Raw genomic sequence first — 14,712 nt, 5'->3', positions numbered from 1 at the left:
CTCGTCCCATTTTGGAGCGACCTCTAAATTTCTCCCTCACTTCCCTCTACCTTCTGCACTAGAAGGAGAGAGGGGACCTCAGGGCTCCTGGACTGCGGCCGCGGCCCCTGCACTGCGCTGGACTCGGCCTTGGGGCTCTGGCTAGGCTACTGAAGTCCAAGTGATGGGGAGAGAATGTGGTGCGACAGTGCGCGGGACTCTGGGAGGGGCTCTGACAAATAGGAGGAGTGGCGATGGGACAAGCGGAGGGCAGCAAAGGCTGAGAGGCGACCGAGGAGAGGGGATCCCCTTAGCCGACCCGCTGGAGGAGGCATGGGAGGGTGAAGGCCTGGCAGGGGGCGAGCCCGCGGGGATCTGGTGGGGTCTGATCTTCGGAAGACGTTAAGGTGCTGTCCCTGGTGGCAGGGACGTAGGCGGGGCCTGGAGGCCTGGGGCGGGGCGGGGGCGGGGGCGGGGCGGGACCAGGGCGGACCCTCGCGCGGACCGGCGAAGCTGTTGCGGACGCGCTGACCGAGCGCAGCGGGCCGGGCTAGTGGGGCGGGCGGGCGGCTGCGAGCATGGTCCTGGTGTTGCACCACATCCTCATCGCTGTTGTCCAATTCCTCAGGCGGGGCCAGCAGGTCTTCCTCAAGCCGGACGAGCCGCCGCCGCCGCAGCCATGCGCCGACAGCCTGCAGGTAGGGGGGCCCCCCATTCTGGGTAACAGGGAGAAGCGGGTGTCCGGGGAGAGCCCAGCTGGGGCCCGGTCTTTTGAAGAGCTTACAGTCGTCTGCCTCACAGTCCACCCTCTCCTGAATTTTCCTCTAAGAGGGGACCTTCTCTTAGTTCTGAACCAGTCTTGTACCGAATGGGACTGCAGTCATAACCAAAGGGGGGGGGGGGGTCCTTGACTCTCCAGCTCACAGCCCAAACGCCACTCTAGATTCGAACTCCTCTTTGCATCTGGAACTCCTCCATCCCGAGCCCTAAACTCTCCATCCACGGTGGGACCCCCAGCCCACACTGACAGCTCTGTACAAACCTGGAGCTCCCTCCTCAGAGTAACTGGACCCCCTTCCTAAACCTATGGCTCTCTACATATCAGATTCCAGGCACATCCATACCCCCCAAGCCCCTAGCAGCAGGGAGCTCTACCTCATAAGAAGGACTTCACCCGCAAACCTCTAGGTCCTATTCTATAGCCTCACTCCCCCATTCTTCTAATCATCTAGACCCTAGTGCCATCTTTAATCCAGCTCAAGGGTCCAAACCCCTTTTCTACCCCAGCTTCTCTCTCCTCCTCTGCCAGACCGCCCCCTCCCAGTTCCCATCTCCCTCTTCCACAGACCTCCAGTCTCCTCCTGTTGCCTCCTCTCTCGAGGTGTGATGGCGCCACATTATTCTTCCAGTTCTCTCCATTCTTGAGCTCTGTCCTTCTGGCCCTCTGCTGTCCTCATGTTCAGTGTGTTGCTCCAGGTTGCCCACCTCTCTTGATCTGTTCAGTCCTTCAGTGTCTATAGATTTTCTATTTGTTCCAGGGTATTCCTGTGACCATGCCTTCCCTGTGTAGTTGCCTCTACTTTGGGTTGAGGAGGGGGCAGGCTCAGAGAACAGGGCTGGGATGTGTAGGACCTCCACCACTGCCTGTGTTCTCAGGCATGGCACGGGATGGACTGGAGTACAAGGGTTTAAACATGGAGAACATTGCCCTCAAGGGTGCCCAGGATATGAGGTGGGTAGGGATCATGAAGTGGGACACTGGCACTTGTAACTTATATCCCCCTTATTTCTGCTGTCCCGGTGGTGACTGGGGCAGTTGGGTTTACGGATGGAGAAAGGGGTAGACTGCCAGCTGATGTCTTTCACCTGTGGTGAGGGATGGGCGAGTCTGGGGTGTATGTGCTTGTGTGAGTGTTCCTGAATGTGTATAGCATGTGTTGGGTGTGCCTTTTGTGTGATCATGTGTGTTGTGCTTTGTATGGTCGCATCATTTGAGTGAGGTTCTTCATAGAGGGATTATGGTATGGAAATTATGAGTCGATGGTGTTAACATGCTCTGTGTGGCTACAGAGGCAGAATTGTGGGTGTGGAGTTGTAGCACAGTGTGTGACTCTTACGTGTGCATATGGTTGTGTCTGTCATGGCAGTGTGATGTTGTTGTAGGGACAGCTTGCATGTTGAAGACTGAGTATGTGACTATGGATGTTATTTGGCTGTAGCAAGTAGCCAGGAAGAGTCCTAGTATGGTCCTGTTGGTTCTGAATGGATGTCCTGGGAGAGGAGAGTGGAGGAGGTTTGTATTTGGGTGTGCTTGCAGCCTCCTTGGTGGCGTAGGGTCACAGTGGGTTTGCTTGGGGATTATGTTCGGACCTGTGTGTTGATGTTTGAGTGTCATGTGTCTGTGGTGACTGTTCATGCAACTCTGGGCAAGAAAGGGTGCAGTCAAGACCAAGGGATCTGGTTAACCAAGAAGCCAGTTGACCAGGTTGGAGGGTAGGCAAGAGGAGGCAGTTTGCAGGCTGAGGGACTTTGTGTGTCTATAAATGTGTGATATTTTGGTGTGACATTAAGCATGCATATTGTGCAGAGTATGTCTGCATGTGCCTCTATGTCTGAGGTGTGTGTGTGTGTGTGTGTGTGTGTGTGTGTGTGTGTATAATTTAATTGGATGCATGCATCTGTGGCTTGGGAGGTGAGTTTGAGGTGCATTGTGGGAGATGGAGTCTGAGTGTGGTGTGAAGTGTGGGTGTGTGTGAGCTGTGTGACTTTTCAGTGTGAGGTGTGGGTTCTGTGATCTTTTCTCCCTGGGAACTGTTTGCATGTGATGAAGAGAGTGTGAACCGTGTACAGTGAGTTAGGATGAATTAGGGATGCCTTGGGGCAGGGCTGAGGTCTGGGTAATGAAGTGTGTGCATAAGGTGTGTGGTGTGAAGAAAGAGGCATATTATGTTTGGCCATGTGTGGAATACAGCAGGTGCCCCATAAATGTTTGTGCAGTGACGTATGTGTGCAAGGAGGGCTTGGCTGCCTTCCTGTTCTTGCTTCCCTCCTAATCAGGTCCCCAGAGATGCCCTCGCCTGCCCTCCCAACCCAGGCTGCCCCTACCCTTTGCCCTTCATCTCTTCACTTTGACCAAAGCCTTTGTCTTGAGTTTCCTGCTGAGCAGGCGCTGGACAGGCGGGCGGCGGGTGATGTTGTGGTCAGGGAGCCTTTGTTCTTTTTCTCTTAGCTTGTCCCGTGTTTGGGGCCAGGGCTGGAAGGGGTGGGGAGAGGATACACGTGTCAGCAAATCTACTGTGTTTACTACAGCCTAGGCAGAAGGGAGTGTCTAGCACTGGCCATGAGCTTGGGTGGTGTCTCTGGAGGTACCTCTCTATGCCAGAGCAGCCCGGACTGGGCTTGCAGTTGACCAGGCCTACCATCTGTATACTATTAGAATTGGGATGGTCCGGTGTTCTTTCGGGGTCACATCACCTCAGTGATACTGAGCAGCCCAACCCCCCTTTTCCATGCCCTGCTCTCCTCTTCCTTTCTCTGTGTCACCACAGGGGGTCAACCAGGAAGACCTCAGTGTGTGTCTGCTTTGTTGACTCCACATCAAGAGCGGAAATTAACACTGTCCTCATAGAAGCCATTACCAGAAAGGGTTGACCTGATTAAACTTTTGGGGATCCTTTAGTCTGATGGCAGAGGTCCCCAGGCACTCGAGACTCACATCACACTCTCCAGAAAAGGCCCTGGGAAGCCCTTCTGGCCACTCTTGATAGGCATTAAAGGACATTCAGGACTCCTAAGGTTGGAGGCACAGAGACATTCCAGTTAGCCAGAAAGGGTCTAGGGTTTATGCTTCAGCATTACCTTCTAGATTCTAGAAGATTCTTCAAGTGAGTGTGCTTCAGCTGGGTCTTGGAAGCAATGTGAGGAGGGCAGGGAGCTGAGGTGAGAAAAGATTCTGCTTTTTGGCCAAGTGCAAAAGCAGCTGCCTGGCTTCGGGTCAACAGTCCTGGTCTCCAGCTCCTTACCACCTTTCCCTGTCCATTGTCCTTGGCTGAGTCACCGTCATAATTGTCATCACCAGCAGCAGCATCGTTCAGCTAGTTCCTTCTAACTTCTGGGGTCCTTTGATGACGGCTTGCTAACAGGTTAACTCATGTAATTGTCGACAAGCATTGATGGAGGCCCTACTCTGCGCCACTCAGGTACAGTTGGAAGTGTTGGGGTCGTTTTGTGGAATTCGTACCTTCTGTGTGCAGCAGCCCCCTCCTCCTGCCTGGATCAGCTGGTTCCCCCCTCAGCAGCTCCCCAGCCTGAATTTGCTCTTGGTTCTATGTCCACCCCACCGGGGTCTGGCTTCCTGTGTCCCAAGGTCTCTTCTCCTACTTGTCATCGAAGTCTACGACTGCCCCGGAGGGTTGGCAGCCCACGCTGTCGGCTAGAGAAGCTGAAGCCCTGAGCAGGGAGGGGACCTAAAGGAGCACTCTTCCCAGAACCTCCTCCCTCTAACATCCCCAGAGAAGAAAAGAGATGAGGTGGCTGGGCCAGGGCTCACGGCACGTGGCAAGGCTGATACATGCCACTGTCCAGCTCTCCTGGCCACCAGGCTGGGCTCTGGCCCCAGCATCACGCTGTTCTTTGGCTGGCCTCTGAGCTGCCTGTGGCGGGTAAATGATTATTAATGACGCCCCCTGGCAAAGAGACAGGAAATGCTTCCCAGCCACAGCTGGGGCACTCTTGCCTGCCAGCTTGCCAGCCATGCCTGCCCTGGCCGTGGTGTGAGCATATCATGCTATGTCCATCCTCCCCTGCCCTCTTCACCCCCCGGCTCCTCTCCCTTCCCTGACTGACCTCCCCGGAGTACAGAACAGGCAAAGCCAAGGCTTTCTTTTCCATGTCCTTGGAAACCTCTCATTTCTACTGTCTTCCTTTTCTCAAACAAGAAGAAGTAGCTCCTCTTCCAGGAAGCCTTCCCTGAATGCTCAGCCAGTTCTTCTGGTACCTGCTCCCGTGAGCCTGAGAAACACTTGGTCTCCAGCATGGTAAATTTGGTCCCGACTCTCATGGCTGCTCTGGTGGCCTCAGGGCTGGGCTGAATGCTTTCTGTAGCCTGTCCTCGTCTCCTGGAAGTCTAAAGACTCCTGGGTTTCTCACACCTCCTGCTCTGCCTGTCCTAATCATACTCTGTTGTGTTACGAGGCCTTCCTAGGTGGATGCTATGCCAATGGGAAGGGTGGGTGAGATGAGCAAGAAACTGGTCCTCAGGTTCTTCATACCTTCCCTGAGCCTGGGCAATACTACACCACCCAGCCTGTGGCAGGTAGCTCAGACTCAGGTGCCAGGGCTGAGGAGGGAGGGGACCCAGACAGAGGCTGGTGTAAGGCAGAGCCGGCTGGGGCCCTCGTTCAGCCCAGAGTTAGAGAATGGGAAAGCTGGGAGGCCTTCAGAAAGAAACAAACCTGAGAGCTGAGAGCTGGGCCTGGAGAACATTCTGGACGGGAAGGAGGATGGTGGCTGTGCTGGCTTGTTGGTGGCAGACGGAGGGAAGAAGGCTGGCCCTCTCAAGTCCCATGCTTTTGCTTGTGGAGCTGGATCTTGGACTGCCAAGGTGGGCAAGTTGAGTGAATGGAAGATGGGGGAGGGACATCAAGAGACAGGAGATGTGGCTGGTGAGGCTGGCACCGACCAACATTTGCAGGACTTACAAACCATGTGGAGGACTCTGGATGTTTTCCAGGGAGCCGGCATGAGGGGGAGGAGATGGGAGGAGGGATGTGATGTCAGGCCTGTGTGCACATGCAGCTCCCGGGAGCAGAGACTGAGGTTTAGGCTGCTGTGGTCCAGGCTGGGACTGATAAGGCCTGGACTGGGAATGGGTGGAAGGGAGAAGTGGTGGGGAGGGGGACCAGCAGCAGAGGTGGAGAAGGAGAAGGAGCTGCATGGGGTGACTGGGTGGGCTCTGTGTCACCTCTGAGGGCTCAGGAGAGGGGTGTGTGTGTGTGTGTGTGTGTGTGTGTGTGTGTGTGTGTGTGAAGCCTGAGTCTCCAAGGATGGAAATATCTCAGGAGCATCTCCCAGGAGGCCACTGGCCACGAGGCTAAGGGTGATAGGGCTGCTGGGTCCCCACCTGTGTGTATGTGGGCAACTGGTGTTCTCCCCTGGGCAGGGTGTTCAGAACTGGAAAAATTCAAACAAGCTGCAAAAATTAATAGAATTCAAATCCAAAAAAAAATGTATGAGTAGAAATGTAAATCTATGAAAATGAGAAATGTATACTTCTGTTTCCCTGGACTTTAGCTCAGGCTCCCCTGAACTGTCTCAGCCCTGGTCACCCCCCAGGGCCCGGCCTTCCTGTTTTGAGGAGCCTGCCCTTCCTTTCCAGCTGGTGCCTGGGGTGAAGGAAGACATTTTGCTTTTCCTGTCCCTTGCCCTGAGGGAATTAGTCCTGTGCACCCCCATTCATGGCTGGGACACCAGGGTGGGCAGGGGAGGGGGAGGTCAGGCTGGGGATATGGAAAGAAAGAGAACGATGAAGCTGAAAGGAGAAATGGAGGCGTGAGGCAAGCAGCTGCTGACCCAGTGTGGACATGGGAACTTCAGAATTTCAAACTTGTCTGGTTGTCAGAAACGCCGGCCTGTACAGGTCTGATTTTGCAATCCTGAGGCTGGGCACTGTCTGCGTTTCTTGCTTTCCGGTAACTCTTGCACCATTTTCTGAGCTTATTTTTCTCACTTGTAAAAGGGGGAAGCTGGTGGTCCATATAGCTCAGAGGGCTGTGTGAGTCCCAGCTCTGGGGGAGGGGGTGTGACTTGAAAATCTGGGATCGTCAGCTTGGGGCTCTCACTGGGACGATGTTCGCCTTCCATGATCAGCCCAAGGCTGGGTGCGGGTGTGGTTGTGTGATTCCGACATTCTGTGACTTTAAGATGCTGAGACTCTGGGAGCCCAAGATGCGGACATTCTGTGCATGCAGGATTCTAGAATTTGATGATTTGATGATTCAATGATGCTAAATGGGGCTGCTGGGAAGAGCTGCAGCCACCTGCCTTGTTAATGTCAATGTTCAGTTATTAAAAACATAACAAGACGCAATGGAGACAGATAGCTTGGGATGGGATGACAGCCCCACCCCTGAGTGAAGGAGGGGAGGAAGGGTGCCTTGACATCAGAGGAGAGGGGGACCCCTTTAGCCTGGTCACATGGGCTCTCTCTTGCCGCAGCAGACTTGGTGCACGTTCATGTGAGGGGCTGCCACTTTCTAAGCTATGTCATGGGAGTAATTCCCATCACCCACTGCCTCCATCTCCCAGCCATCTAAGACTATGACCAGAGAGTATCCTTCTTCCCATCCGAGCCCTCAAGGTGTCTTCATAGAGCTGTAGATGGAAGAGGAAGGAGGGGCCTACTCACCCCCTTTCCAACAGCTCCCTGAGGGGAAAACAGGACCAGAGTCCTTCCTGGACACGGGTGTGGAGATGCAGGAACTTTTGCCAGTGAGGGCTGGGGACCCAGAGACCATCTAGAGGATATTCTCTGCACTCCCTACAGACTTGGCTCTTATCCCAAGGGAGCCTAAAAGAGCTGGTGGAGTCCAGCCTGAGTCTCAATTTGGCACAAGGCCAGCCCAGTTGTCTAGTATCTCATTGCCTCTTGGATCCCACTTGTGCCTCAGTACCCAGGCCAGAGTTGGAAAGGAATCCTGGTTCAAGAAGATCTTGCCTTCTAGAACCCAACCTTGGGGGCCCTAGAGAAGCCTGTCATGGCTGCATATCCAGAACTCCCCGGCTTAGTGGACTGCCAGATCAAAACCAGTCCAGGTCCCATTGCCGAGCAGGTCTGAAACAGAGCTTCCTGGTCCCCTGGGTGTGCCTCACTGTCCCCAGCCTTTCCCTTCCCCTGGGATCCCTGCAGAGCAGGAGTGGAGTCAGGACCCAAGTTCAAGGGCAGAGTCCCTGTCTGCCACGCTCCAGTTTTCTCCTCCCACAGGCTAGAAAGCAGGTGGGGTGGAGACAGCTGTTCCTGTCATCCACAAAGCTCCATTGTGTACTACCTCCTGTCTTGGTCTCAAGGGTAGGGTCCTCTGCAAGGAACCCTCCCTAGCTGACCTCCCCAGGCTCTCAGAGAGCCTTCCTGTGGCTCCCCGGCAGGGCTTTCTTCTCTGCTCTGCCACTCCCTGTCCCCTCCTCCTCTCTCATAGCCACGTACCCCAGGCTCTCTCCCATCCCCATAGGTCTCCATTTCTGTGTGTGTGTGTGTGTGTGTGTGTGTGTGTGTGTGTGTGTGTATGTGTGTCCCTCAAAAACCATCCTAGGAAAAGTCCTAGACCATATCTAACCCTTTTTTTCTGATGAAGACCTCCTCAGAGAGGGGAAGGTCCTGCCTAGAGTCACATGGCAGGCCGTGGCGAGCTCTGCTGTGCCCCTTCTCCTCTGGGTCACGGGCACACCCTGCCCTTGGCCTCAGGAACCCAGGGTTTGAGAACTGACCATGATAGAGCTAGCACAGAATCTGCAGGTGCCTCCTGAAGCACAGCTCACTTCTCTTAGCCCTACCCCACAGCCCCAAACTGCTGTCCCTCTTCTTTGTTCAGGTTCCTGTCTTCTCCACTGTCTCTGATTTCTAGATGACCATTTCCTTTGGCAAAATCCTGACCTTGTGACTGAGCGGGGCTCAGGCCTCCATGCCCAGTATGGGCACTCATGCATACAAACAGATATATACAAATATCACAAACACAAACGAATCCCATCCCAGGTGACAATTTGACCAGGCAGATAGGCAGTCACTCTGGTTGCTAGTGACTTCTCTTTGCTGTGAGTCCTCCATGAATCTCACGTGAAGCCCTTCAGGTTCCTGCAGATGGATTCCACCTCACTAAATCCTTAGTGGCAGCTAGGACATGAGTGTCTATTCCTCTCAAAGGCCCCTCTGCCTTAAGATCCCTCTCTCCTGTCTCCAGGAGCAACTCAGCTCCCTGTGACTGAGTGGGGAGATCCACAGAGGTCCCAGAGGACAGTGTGACCGTGAAGAGGAACCAACAGATGAGACTTTGCATCTTCTCAAAGCAGGCTCCACCTCCTATGGTGACTCCCTATCTGGTGTCTGGGCATAGCCCTGTCCTGTTGCTCTTTAGTACTAAGGGTTTTGTGTCCCCTCTGACACATAAGTCAGAGAACCAGAAGCCTTGATACCCCTGTGGTAGATTTTTGACTGAATCTTGAGAGGTCAGGTTCTTAGGGTTCAGGCAATGCATTGGCAGGTAAATACACATTCCCAGAACACTGTGGTAGAAACTGTGTGACCTGGCTGTGTTGGGCAAGTAGGGAAGTGATCATCAGCATTCCAGCTGGGGAGGGCCGGTGAATGCCCAGCTGAGATTCTTTCCCTGTCTAGTCCCCCAGACTTGGGGTTCAGTTGAGGGGATCAGAAAGGAGGGAGGGATGGGGTGCCTGAACAGGAGCTTCTCTAGGAGTCTCTAGGGGTGGTAGAGGCTCACTGCCACTCGTTGTATTTCCCTGGGAAAGGAGGGCACTCAGGACTGTGGGGACAACCCCTAGGGTTAGACACTTATTTCAGTCCTTGTCATTTCCTCTGCAGGACAAGCAGGGTGAGTGGGGTCACCACACAGAGGGAAGGGATGGACCAGAGCCAACATATGCCAGGCCTCACAGCAGCCAACACGGTGATCTCGCCATACCCTGGGTTATAATCAGTCCCCTGTAGAGGTCTAGCCACTCAGCCACCATCGTCCAGGGAGATGGCCACTCCTACACCATCACTCCTACACACAGACGCTCTGAGTGACACTCAGGACTAGCTGTGTGCATAGCAAAGCAGGAAACCCCACAGGACATAGGGGACATGTGAGACAACCAGACACCTGACACAGTCACTCCACAGGCATCCACACACCGGGTGCAGCTACTGCCGCCTCCCCCACCCCCGAGGGCCAGAGACTCCTGTGGCCACAGGCAGGTGTCCAGGGCCTGGGTGGGAAGAGGGGGATGCCAGGCAGGGAACCCAGCTCTTCCCCATGCCAAACTGTGTCTCCCCCATCCTGCTGAGTGCCCGAGGCTGTTTATTTCCTTTCAGGGATGGGTGTCTTGTCCCCCTCCCCCTCTCCCCACCCTGTCCCCACCACACGCTTCCGAAGCTGCCAAATCAAATCAGTCCCTGCACCCGCGCCAGGCTGGCATGGAGGCCAGCAGCTGACGGGAACGAAGCCAGGCTCAGAATATCCCACCGCCTGTCCGATGCTGGGACATGCTTGGGGGTGGGGGGTGGGGAGGGGCAGGAGCCTGCAGCTGGCCCAGGCCAGTGCTTGTCAGAGAAGCTGGGCTTCTCGAAGTTGCCTGGGTGGTGGACCTCTGAGAACAAGCGAGCCAGTCCTTGGTGTGTCTGTCTGGCCTGCCGCATCTTGTTAGCAGCACTTTGGAGGTGGTGCTGGGAGACATGGGTGGAGGTCCACTCAAGGATTCGGTGCCAGACTGGGGGGAGTTGCTTGCACACCAGATGCAAATTCTTGGGATTTTCAGCATCTCTGGACCTTGAACGTCTACTCTGGAGAATTACTACTACTTCAGGTGGATGTTCTAATCCCCTTTTACAGATAGGGAAACCGAGGTTTAGGAAGGGCTGAGCAGGTTTCCTGGAGGGACCTCAGGACGAGTAGAACCATCTTCATCTCTATGCCTTGGGAGCACTAGGCCAAAAGGCAAGATGTCCTCAGAGTTGAGAAAAAGCAGAGACGGAGGTGCCCAGGGGACAAGCAGGGCACAAGCCGGTGGGGCTGCCTGGAGGAGAAAGCCACCTGTGGGCTTGCTGGGGGCTGGTGGGAGGGCAGGCTGGGGAGAAGGGGAGAGGGCCTGGTAGGCCTCAGCCCTTGGCCTTCTTGTCTCTGCAGCCAGCAAGGACCCCCTTGCACAGGAGCCAGAATCCCCAGGGAGTAGAACCGACGGACTGGAGGTGAGAGCTCAGTGGAGGGAAGAGCGGGCGGGCTTTGGGGGCGGGTGCAGGATTTGGAGGCCGGAGCTGCACCCCAGGCCCACCCCTTCCAGCCTGAGGGCACACACACCAAGACCCTCTTCTCACTCTGTGCCGAGCCTGGAGGGTGCCCTGCCCTCAGTTCACCTGAAAGCCATTTCAGACTCCTCTCTGGTTGTCCCCTGCCCCTTGCTGAGTCCCAGCCCCGTTCCTGCACTGGTCATCTCCCTGACACCCACTGGCTGCTTGCTTCCAGTTGTTCTTATCTCCCCTCCGATTGCCAGAAGGATCTTTCTGACACCCAAATTTGAACTTGTCATTCTACTCACAAATTCTCCATGTTCCCGTCCTCTTGACCCTCTGAAGCTCCAGCCTACCACAATCTCCCTCAGCCATTCTTGCCTCACCAAGCACCTGCTGCTGACATCCTAAACACTTCCGGGGCTCTGCAGTAGCCTCCCTCTTCCAGGATGGCCTCCTCCCACTCTCCATCAACTCTAGTCCCAGCCGGCTCATGCTCCCTCCTCTGAGCTCTCCCACCTGGCTGTTGGGTGCTAGGGCATTCTGTTGTCTTTTGTCTACTGTGTGCGCCATAGGACCCTATTTTCTTCATCCAGTGATTCTGTGTGTGTGTCTGGCTTGTCCCCTGCACTGTGAGTTCCCTAAGCTTGGGGGCCATGTTTCTCTCATTCCTACCTCCACTGATGGGAGGGCTGATAGCCTTTGGGGTGCCTTGAATTAACCTTCCATGTTCAACGAATAACAAAAATGGGGTGAACTGTGGGTACTGAAGATTGACACAGACTGGTATGTGTGTGTGTGTGTGTACACATACACACGCATGTTTGTGCATGTGCATATACGTGTACTGGTTCATTCATCTGCCAGTGTGCCCAAGTGAACTGAGCGGAGGTTGCTGCCTGTGTCAGCCCCCTTGGTGCCAAGCACTTTGGGCACGTGCCCTCATTCAGCTCTTAGTATAACCCAGGACTGCTGTGTTCGGGGGAAGCCAAGATTCAGAGCAGGTGCTGGGGGTGGGTCAGGGCAGAGCTGGGGCTAGATGCCTCCCTGCCCATTCATTAAGATGAGAAAGAGATGTTCATAGGGTCTGAGGCTCAACATGGCTTTCCAACTACAGCCTAAGCCCAGGGCTGAGAATGTCCCTTGAAGGGGGACCGGGTCCTGGTGCTCGGAGCTGGCCAAAGGAAGAGGGAGGATGGCAGTCATTATTAATTTATTTATTGCCATGGCATTCCCCATGGGTGGGAGCTCCCCCCAGAGCTGGGACAGATGGTGTTCCTGGGAGCCGGCAGTATCTCATCAGCCTCGGCCACCCGCCAGGAGAGATGCATTTGTCACCCACCCAGGAAGCCACGAGGGGAGGGATTTGGAGAAGCTGAGACCCTCGAGGGTTGCGGGGGCTGAAGGAGCCTGGCTCTAGGTTCTGTGTATCTGTGTGCAGACTCTGTGCCCCCGCCATTGTTCCTGTCTGCACATTCACATACCGTCCCTTCCCCATTCCACCAGCCTCGTCCTCTCCACGAGGCCTCCCTGCATCTCAAGCCCTTTGTTCTCATCACTGTGGTCTCTCTCTGCCTCTCCTGGGTTTGGGCCCTGCTGCCTTCTCTGATTAAAGAGTCTAGTCTGGGACTGGCCTAGCTCTGTTCTGCCCACCACCCTTCACCCATCTCAAAGGATGGTCATCATCAGCTTTGCCTTGTGGGAGGACCGGCTCTGGGCCTGGGCCTGTGGCTTCCCAGTGTGTGACCATGGGCCTGCCATGTAGCCATCCTGAACCCGTCCTCACCTGAAAGTGGAGGTAAGACCTCCCGATGGATGTAGTTCAGGTTGGTAGAGTGTTTGCTTAGCGTGAACCAGACCTCTATCCTCAGCTCTGTGTGAATCAGGCATGGTACTGCCTGCCTTTAATCTCAGGATTTAGGAGTTGGAAGCAGGAGGATCCCAAGTTCAACATCATCCTCAGATTCATATCCAGTTCAAGGTTAGCTTGGGATACGTAACACTTTTCTTAAACAAAACAAACTAAACAACATAAATAAGCAAGCAACAACAAAAAGCCCAAATAAACAAAAAAGGTTGTTACTGGGACAGAAGCACTATTATTAGCATCAGCATCCAGAGCAGCTGGGAGAAGTTGCGGGGCACGCGTGAGGACCTGGCCCAGGCCTGTGCCACAGCTGCTTGTGGGACGAGCTTTCTTGCTCAGTGTTCATTAGAGTCAGGACTAAACTGCCTGCCCTCCACCACACACACAAGACTGCATGCGGTAGAGCTGGGATGAGGCTTGTAGTTCTGCGGGCATGGGACATTCTTCTGGCACTGGCTTGGGGGCAGCAATGGGGCCATGCTGTCAGCACACCTCCCCACCCAGCAAGCCCCTTGGCCAGCTGGGGGGCTGGGGACTGGTTAGCTAATCCTGGGATCCAGGCCCTGGCACCGTCACACTCAGTGGGAACAGTTAAAGTTGGTGAACTGAGCACACCAAGGAGATACCTCTGAGCCGGGACCAGGGACCAGGTGGGGTCCTGGGAGCTCCAGCTGGGATGAAGGCTGGAACAGATGCTGAGACAAAGGCACAGGCACCTGTACCAAGTGCTCCATTGCACGGTCCATCCTTTGCACCTCCGTGGCTGTTTTTGGAGAGAATAAAGACCACACCCCTTGGCATGGCACCGAGAACCCATGCCCACTGGGTTCTCTCTCATCCACTCCTTGCTCTTAGACGGTCAGTGCGTCAGTCTGGTGACTTTGCTCAATCCTCAGCACACTCCAGCTCTTCCAGCCTCCCATGTGCTGGCTCATACTGACCCCTCCAGGTTAGATATCACCTCCTCTGTGAAGTTTCCCACTTCAGGTGGAGTCGGCCTCCTCCCCTCCCTAGGCACTCACAGCTTTCAGTCTCCCAGGTGTACCACTGGGCAGTCACTACACCACACAGTTACTGGGTTGTATAGCTCCTCTCAAGTGACTGAAGACATCTGACTCTCTTTCATCGCTCGGGTTCATTTGGGCCTGGCATACAGTGGATGCTTAATAAAGACTACTTGAGTGAATGAGCATTCCTGTGCATAGGGTTGGAGTCCTAGGAAAGAGGCTCAGTTAGTGGATCAGGGGAGTCATGGAGACTTCTGAGAGGTGGCCTTGGAACTGTGAAGGATGGAGAGAGTCAAGGCCAGAGATCAGCTGAGCTGTCAGAATCCATGTCGTCTGCTCCTGACAGAACCAATGAGGGAGACGGAGACCAGGAACCCCCAGGTAGAAGAGTCTGAAGCTCAGCCCCAAGGCGGAGCCCTGAGGAGGTGGGAAGGTGTGGTTTGAGAGCTACGGACAAGATGGAGGCTCCAGTGGTGGATGAGGGGCCCACGCACTGGGTAACAATGGGCAGAATTGGGAGCTGTGCAAAGCAGGATTGCTGCTGTGGAGGGAAAAGGCTTGAGTGAGCACAGGTGGGCAATGAGGAGGGCTCCACATGTCAGTGGGGCACAGGTCCTGGGCAAAGAGCACTGGGGTGAGGCTGGAAGGGCCACAGTCGAGGCCGTTTTCCAGGCCTAGCTGAACATTCTTTATCAAGCATTCCCGTTGCCAGCTGTTCCGCTTCCTCCTGAGTTCTCACATCAAGCAAGTGGCCTCAGTGCTGCCCTGTGGCCCCTGAGGGAGCTGCTGCCAACAAGTTGGCTGTAGCATCTGGCATCCACGGGGGCCCTGAGGCCCTGCCATCTGTCTGTGCCCACCTG

General features: G+C 55.0%; 1 protein-coding gene across 1 annotated transcript in view; it reads left to right on the top strand.

Annotated features, from left to right (window-relative positions):
• The first annotated feature begins 558 nt into the window (after positions 1-558).
• Pde2a (phosphodiesterase 2A) overlaps positions 559-14,712 on the top strand; it is a 63,433-nt gene continuing 49,279 nt past the window's right edge. Inside the window, exons 1-2 of the mRNA XM_059270266.1 lie at positions 559-677; positions 10,878-10,939. Of these exons, the coding sequence (XP_059126249.1) occupies positions 659-677; positions 10,878-10,939 (81 nt within the window). The 5' untranslated portion in view covers positions 559-658. The remainder of the gene's footprint in view (positions 678-10,877; positions 10,940-14,712) is intronic.

The sequence above is a fragment of the Peromyscus eremicus genome, chromosome 1, assembly GCF_949786415.1.
Source record: "Peromyscus eremicus chromosome 1, PerEre_H2_v1, whole genome shotgun sequence".
NCBI classification, from domain to species: domain Eukaryota; kingdom Metazoa; phylum Chordata; class Mammalia; order Rodentia; family Cricetidae; genus Peromyscus; species Peromyscus eremicus.
The sequence above is the reverse complement of the archived record's forward strand: the minus strand, read 5'-3'. Positions and strand labels throughout refer to the sequence as shown.